The 6582-nt window shown below is 40.4% G+C and overlaps 1 protein-coding gene across 1 annotated transcript in view; it reads left to right on the forward strand.

Moving 5' to 3' along the window:
- Positions 1-6123, forward strand: part of LOC121386898 (pro-epidermal growth factor-like) — a 21537-nt gene extending 15414 nt beyond the window's left edge. The window contains exons 5-7 of the mRNA XM_041517940.1: positions 647-809; positions 4887-5009; positions 5872-6123. Coding sequence (XP_041373874.1) covers positions 647-809; positions 4887-5009; positions 5872-6046 — 461 coding nt within the window. The 3' untranslated portion in view covers positions 6047-6123. The remainder of the gene's footprint in view (positions 1-646; positions 810-4886; positions 5010-5871) is intronic.
- Positions 6124-6582: the final 459 nt, after the last annotated feature.

Raw genomic sequence — 6582 nt, forward strand, 5'->3', positions numbered from 1 at the left:
AATACCTGGGTCCCGTTCCACGAGTCGATCTTAGCCCTAAGATCAACTTAAGTGCATAACTACCGTATACACTTAAGGTGATCTTAGCGCTAAGATCGCTTCGTGGAACTGGGGCCCTGATTACTAACTTTCTTGCCTGCACTAAACATTTGCCTGTTCATTGATATATAGTTATTTTCGTGCTTATATCATTCATTCATTTGAAGTTGACGTTCTTTTATCAGTAAATCGCAAATTCAAACAATAAAATTTACTAAAAACAAAACAATAACAACTGTATGATCAACAGAATAAAAAACAAACAAAAAAACCCAAAACATTGACAGAAATAATGTTCCACAGTGATTAATGGACCTTCCTGGAAATTGTCAAAATCGAGAATGACACCCCACGCACGTGTACTGGGCAACTGCGTAATGCACGTGCAACCTATGAAATGTGTTTCGGTGTGTTGATAAACAGACATGAACGTTCTTTACTTGGAAGTCTGTGGTCAAAACGTATGTTCGGTCTAATAGTTGATATTGACATTAATATTTCAGGTTCCCCTACTTTTTTGAAGAGTATACATTAAATGTTTATTTCTGTTATGGCAACACTGACAGATATTTGAAAAGTGTGTATAGGTCAAAGCTGTGCTTTTAAGGAATTGCTGTCAACTGGATCAACGGCGACGTCTACTGGACGGATTCGTCATACAACATGATCTTCATGACAGCCGGAAAAGGAAACACCCCCTCGCGTCACGTGGCTGTCATCAGTAATGACGTAGATAACCCGAGCGGCATCGCCTTGCATGTTAACAAAGGGTGCGTACTCAGTGGAACATTCAACAATAATCTAGTTGTTACCATAAATAGACAATTATTGTGAGTAGTACACACGTTGGAGACGAATTATAATTATCTTATGAGTGGTGACCAAATGTATCTAACGAGCGAAAACGAGTTACATGAGCTTGGAAAGCACGAGTTGAAACATAAATCATCTCCAACGGGCACCGGTGTATTCTATTTTTAACAAACATTAGTTTCATATTATTTTAGTTTTAAAATGAAATTTAACGGAAAAAAGTCTGACCCCCCACCCCCCACCCCCCCTCCCCCACCCCTGAATATTAAGTTGTAAGTGTACAAGTTTATGGTTGTTTTGGACACTTGGGTCATGATCTCGTAACAACCAATCACAAGCCTCAAAAGTGATCTTCTGATGCGCGATCAATATAGGATCGATTCCCGGCGGTGTGCCTATTGGGCTATTTCTCGTTCCAGCCAGTTCTCCACAATAGGTGTAACAAAGGCCGTGGTATGTACTATCCTTCCTGTCGGATGGTGCATATAAAAGATTCCTTGCTGCTAATCCAAAAGAGTAGCCCATGAAGTGGCGACACCGGATTTCCTCTCTCAATATCATTATGTGTGGTCATTAACCATATGTTCGACGCCATATAACCGTAAATAAAATTTGTTGAGTGTGTCGTTAGATAAAACATTTCCTTCCTTCAATATCTGTTTGGTCCTTAACCATATGTCCGACGCCGTATAACCGTAAATAAAATGTGTTGGATGCGTTCGTTCATAAACATTTTCTTCCTTCATATCTGTTTGGTCCTTAACCATATGTCCGACGCCGTATAACCGTAAATAAAATGTGTTGAGTGCGTCGTTAGATAAAACATTTCCTTCCTCCAATATATGTTTGGTCCTTAACCATATGTCCGACGCCGTATAACCGTAAATAAAATGTGTTGAGTGCGTCGTTAAATAAAACATTTTCTCCTTTCAATATCTGTAAAAACTAAAATGTGTCCGAGTAGAAACCGCGTGTTTGAGTTGCGTCGTAAATAAAACATTTTCTTCCTTCAATATCTGTGTGGTCCTTAACTATATGTCCGACGCCGTATAACCGTAAATAAAATGTGTTGAGTGCGTCGTTAGATAAAACATTTCCTTCCTTCAATATATGTTTGGTCCTTAACCATATGTCCGACGCCGTATAACCGTAAATAAAATGTGTTGAGTGCGTCGTTAAATAAAACATTTTCTTCCTTCAATATCTGTGTGGTCTTTAACCATATGTCCGACGCCGTATAACCGTAAATAAAATGTGTTGAGTGCGTCGTTAAATAAAACATTTTATTCCTTCAATATCTGTATGGTCCTCAACCATATGTCCGACGCCATATAACCGTAAACAAAAATGTGTTGAGTGCGTCGTTATATAAAGCAATTCCTTCCTTCCTTCCAGAATTGATATCCAACATAATATCTGATAAAGGCTGCTAGGTATTGGGTTCACCTCCTGGCACCGGCTTCCACTCAGACTCAGTGGGTGTTGTAAGACCACTACACCGATTTCTCTCTCACTAACCACTAACAAGGAAGGAGATATTTTATTTAACGACGCACTCAAAACATTTTATTTACGGTTGTATGGCGTCGGACATATAGTTAAGGACCACATATATATTGAGGGAGGAAATCCGCTGTCGCTACTTCATGGGCTACACTTTTCGATTAGCAGCAAGGGATCTTTTATATGCACCATCCCATAGACAGGATAGCACATACCACGGCCTTTGATATATCAATCGTGGTGCACTAGCTGGAGCGAAAAATAGCCCACTGACGAGGATCGATCCTAGACCGACCGTGCATCAAACGAACGCTTTACCACCGGACTACGTCCCGCCCTAATCACTATCAGCTAACCCTCTGTTCTGGATGAAAATTAAATTAGTGGCGGATTTAAGGGGGTGGTGGAGGTGCCCCCAAAATTTCGAGACACACACACACACACACACACACACACAGAGAGAGACACACACACACATATATTGCTTGCGTTATTTTGCAGTTTACGTGACGTCACCCAATGTTAATATCAGCTCAAACAATAGAATGAATTAATGAATGAATGAATGTTTAACGACACCCCAGCACGAAAAATACATCGGTTATTGGGTGTCAAACTATGGTAAATGCAAATAAATAAAGTGATGATCAACATCAATATAAAAATTCAAGACTTAAACAAAAACAGTGTAAAGAACTGTGCAAAAACACAAATATCACAGAATTTTACGGATACTGAATTTTACTCAAAACTTCAATTTTGTGCTGTATTGGCCATTCTCAAAGAGAATGTTACACCCATGCGTCACGTGGTTATGCAAGACCGATTTATTCCGCATGGGCTGACATAATGGAATAAGCCTGTCTTGCATGCGTGCTTGAACCTGAATTGAATATAAGTACTAAAATCATATTAAAGCAATACATCTCTCTCTCTCTCTCTCTCTCTCTCTCTCTCTCTCTCTCTCTCTCTCTCTCTCTCTGTGTGTCTGTGTGTCTATACACACACACACACACACAGAAACACACACACACAGACACACACAGACAGACACACACACACACACACACACACATTATATATATATATATATATATATATATATATATATATATCTATATATATACACACACACACACACATATATGCACACATGTGGCGGATCCAGAAAATCCATGGGGGGGGGGTAATGTCATGATATGTATTCTTCATCGTAGACACACACATATATATATATATATTTCAGTTTTCTACGACGAAGAATACAACATATCATGACATTACCCCCCATGGATTTGTGGATCCGCCACTGGAAATACACTGGTGTGGTATGCAAAAAAACTATCTTGTTTACTGCACCACTTCCACACTCCTTTCAGACAATTCAGCATCTATGAAACGTAGTAATCTATAATGCTGAACGCATGTCAGTCTTGAAACGAGATCATGTCAGTTCTGAACTCCCGATATTATGCTTGTGTAACGGAGAATTGGCGCCAATCGTGGAATAATTAACTAGAGTTATCTCCTTTCACGCTAGATCTCGTTTTCAATCTCGTTATATCTCGCTAAGGCGAATAGTAACTGTTATCGATGTTTCTGGTCTATTAAACTCTTTCAACAACCATATTTCCATCTCCCCATTGTATGTTTAGCTGCGTGTCATGTAATAAAAGTAAATAGAATGAATTTCAAAGCTTTCGTTGACAGTAGGGAGATCAATATTGAAGTAAGGGAATAATGCTTCTTTAATTGGATTCATCTTGCACTTAAGAGGGAGGCGTCTGCTACTAAACCTGCGTCGACGAGGGGTGGTATCGTCTGCTTTCAGGAAATGAAAGGAATGTTTGTTTAACGATACTACTAGAGACCACTGCTTAAATAATCATCGGCTATTGAGTTTCAAATTGTGACACGTCTTTAGAGGAAAAATATATCAACAGGTGAACTTCTAAATGCAATTTTTTTACTAACATGACAGCACATACCACAGCCCTCATGTCCCCCTCTGACCGAAACTCCATGGTGAACTCATTGGTGTTTTCACCCGTCTCAGTCTTTCATCCATGACCTCGTTCGCTTGATGAGCGGTCGGTCTAGGATCGATCCCCGTCGGTGGACGCATTGGGCTATTTCTCGTTCGAGCCAGTGTTCCACAACTGGTGTAACAAAGACCGTGGTGTGTACTATCCTGTCTCTGGGATGGTGCATATAAAAAGATCCCTTGCTGCTAATCGAAAAAAGTAGCCCATGAAGTGGCAACAACGGGTTTGCTCTCTCAATATCTGTGTGGTCCTTAACCATATGTCCGATGCCATATAACCGTAAATAAAATGTGTTGACAACAGGTATACAAAAGAACGTGGTATGTTCTGTCCTGTCTGTGGGATGGTCCATATCCCTTGCTATCAATGGAATTTTTTTTTAGCAGGTTTCCTCTCCTCTTTATCAAAATTACCAAATGTTTGACATTCAATAGCCGATGATTAAACAAAAACAAACGTTTAGAATATTAAATCTGTATTCAACAGGCTAATGTTTTGGCTGGACACTCACCGACTACAGGTAGCCAGTCTGGACGGAAGAAACCGGTCTACACTTCTGGACAACGTGACAGCGCCCTCTAGTTTGTCCATCAGCTACCCCGGCAACAGGTGAAACAATTTCTATTTAACTGCTTGGAACTTTTTAATAGTGGGGAAAAGAGAGGGGGGGGGGGGGGTTCGATGGTGGAGAGATTTTTTATTTTATTTTAATATTTGTCTTTTCTTTATTTATTCTTTCTTTCTTTCTTTCTTTCTTTTCTTATTATTTCTTTCTTTCTTTCTATCTTTCTTTCTTTTATTCTTTCTTTCTATCTATCTTTCTTTCTTTCTTCTTTCTTTTCTTTTCTTTTTTTTATTTATTACTTTCGTCGTGAAAATCTGATATCGGGCCTACGTTCAGCCAGCTGGTTTTCGCTAAACGTTTGCAAACTAGACTGGTTCCCGAAGTGGTCATTTCGTTTAATGTGTAGCGTAAAAACCAGTCTAGCAAACGGCTGGCTGCACTTACCCCTGGTTTTACTGACTCCAACATACACATAAATTACACACAGTTTGTCTGTCTGTCTGTCTGTCTGTCTGTTTTTGTTTGTCTGTCTGTCTGTTTGTCTGTCTGTCTGTCTGTCTGTCTTTCTGCCTATGTATGTATGTATGTGTATGTTAATCTATGTCCGTGTGACTGTTTCTCTTGGCGTTATATTTCTTGTGGTGGCTATTATAACTGAGTTTAAAACACAGGCCCGTAGCATGGTGGACATTAATGGGGGGGGGGGGGAGGAGGAGGGGGGCAATTAAATGAGTTATTTGAGGGGTTCGGAGGCATGATTCTTGCCGTTAATCTCGATCCGTTATCCTCGCTACAACTTTTACATTCAGTCGAGATGTAAAATTATTGGGGGCCCCGGGCCCCTCTGCCCCCCCCCTCCTCCCCCGCTACTTGACTGAAAGATAGTCTTGCTGTTATATATTACAGATTGTATTGGATTGACTGGACATCTGGATCAAGTGTCATAGTGTCATGTGATCTCCAGGGTCAACGCTGGAAGGTCATTACGTCATTTCCGAACAGGCGGCTTTTTGACCTTGATGTGTTCGAGGTCAGTAAAAAAAAAGAAAAGAAAAAAAGAAAGAAAAAAGAATTTGATTGATTGACATGTATATGACTAAGATCAATATATGTGATAGAAAATATGTTACAAGTAATAAACAATTTTTGTTCAGAGAGAAGTAATTTTTGATTTAATTTTCTAAACAATGCCCTACCATTGCTATATCAATAGCCGTGGTATGTACAGTACTCTTCTGCTATGAAAAAGTGCATGAAAAGATCATTTGTTCCTTTAGGTGACAAAAGCGTGTTTCCTCTATCTCACCCTCCCTGCCCCCCCCCCTCTCCCCCTTTGCCCTATTTCTAGCTCTGTCCCTACATCTCTCCCGTCTCCCTCCATATCTGACCGGCCTCGGTGGCGTCGTGGCAGGCCATCGGTCTACAGGCTGGTAGGTACAGGGTTCGGATCGCAGTGGAGGCATGGGATTTTTAATCCAGAAACCGACTCCAAACCCTGAGTGAGTGCTCCGCAAGGCTCAATGGGTAGGTGTAAACCACTTGCACCGACCAGTGATCCATAACTGGTTCAACAAAGGCCACGGTTTGTGCTATCCTGCCTTTGGGAAGCGCAAATAA

Source organism: Gigantopelta aegis, chromosome 12 (assembly GCF_016097555.1).
Source record: "Gigantopelta aegis isolate Gae_Host chromosome 12, Gae_host_genome, whole genome shotgun sequence".
NCBI lineage: Eukaryota > Metazoa > Mollusca > Gastropoda > Neomphalida > Peltospiridae > Gigantopelta > Gigantopelta aegis.